Genomic DNA, 1060 nt, shown 5'->3' with positions numbered 1-1060 from the left:
GCTGCTGCATCTTCCGCCTCGAGCTTGTCGGCAATCTTGTTCCGCTTCCTCGTCGGCTTTAGTTATATTTTTATTATTTCAATTTTCAATTTTCAATTTTCAATTTACGATTTTTAAGTTATTGGCGAAAATCTGCGTCACGCTAGGTGATTACGGCATATCGGCTGGCGGGCCACCAGCGGCGCTCCTCTGGCCCCAAGAGGGCAGGAGCTGGGCGCTCTGCTCGACGAACTGCTTTGCGTCTTCATGTGCTCTTCCTGTGCACGAAGCCCACCTGGAGCGCGCAGTGGTCGCTGAACTTCCAGAGCGGCTGGTCGAGGTCGCTCTCGGAGAAGGCGAACCCGTGGTCGTCGGCCATCTTCGACTGCCGCAGCTCCCGTCCGAAGTGACCGCGCACCTCACGAAGTGGGGTGGCCTTGTCCAGCAGCACACGGCGATGCTCGTTGGAGGCGTACCCGTGGCTGATCATGAAGACGTGGACACCGTGTTCGCACTCGGCCTCTTCCTTGGCGGCCCGCCCCGCGCGAAGGCTGTAGGTCGGGGAAGCTCGGAAGAGGGTGCAACTTGGAAACCTTGGACACGACCTTGGTTTTGACCGATCGGTCAAAATCAAATGATTGATTATTATTATTATTATTATTATTAAACTATAATAATAATCAAAACTTGGACACGCCTACGTACTGAGGAGACGTCAATAAAGCCATCGGCCCTGGGGGAGCAAGAAGCTATGGTCAGCAGAACTGCAACAAGAACGAGAGACGCACGAATCATTTTCATCTCCGTCATGGCAGGCAGTTCCGGAGCAAAACGTTAGAAAAATAAAAAAAACGCCTTCCGGCGCTGGCCCAATAATTGATTTATTATAGACTTTTCTTTTTGTGTTCGAAATAACAAATTTATATTCAGGTATTTTCATTGTTTTAAAAACAAATTCTGACGATAAAAGTATTTTTTACTGCCAAGCAGTACACACGGTGATGGAGCCCACCGGTGGGGTGGTGAAGCTAAACATTGGTGGCTACAAGTACATAACCACCACAAGTACCCTCATCAAGGA

The 1060-nt window shown here is 49.6% G+C and overlaps 1 protein-coding gene across 1 annotated transcript in view; it reads left to right on the top strand.

Moving 5' to 3' along the window:
- The window catches only part of ACA1_373060 (K+ channel tetramerization subfamily protein), a gene marked incomplete at both ends in the record, with an annotated part of 1344 nt that extends 955 nt beyond the window's left edge, over window positions 1-389 (top strand). Inside the window, one exon of the mRNA XM_004334250.1 lies at window positions 147-389. Within this exon, the coding sequence (XP_004334298.1) occupies window positions 147-389 (243 nt within the window). The remainder of the gene's footprint in view (window positions 1-146) is intronic.
- Window positions 390-1060: the final 671 nt, after the last annotated feature.

The sequence above is a fragment of the Acanthamoeba castellanii genome (assembly GCF_000313135.1).
Source record: "Acanthamoeba castellanii str. Neff unplaced genomic scaffold scf7180000084679, whole genome shotgun sequence".
In the NCBI taxonomy this organism is placed as follows: Eukaryota; Discosea; order Longamoebia; family Acanthamoebidae; genus Acanthamoeba; species Acanthamoeba castellanii.
This window is presented reverse-complemented; position numbering and strand designations above follow the sequence as displayed.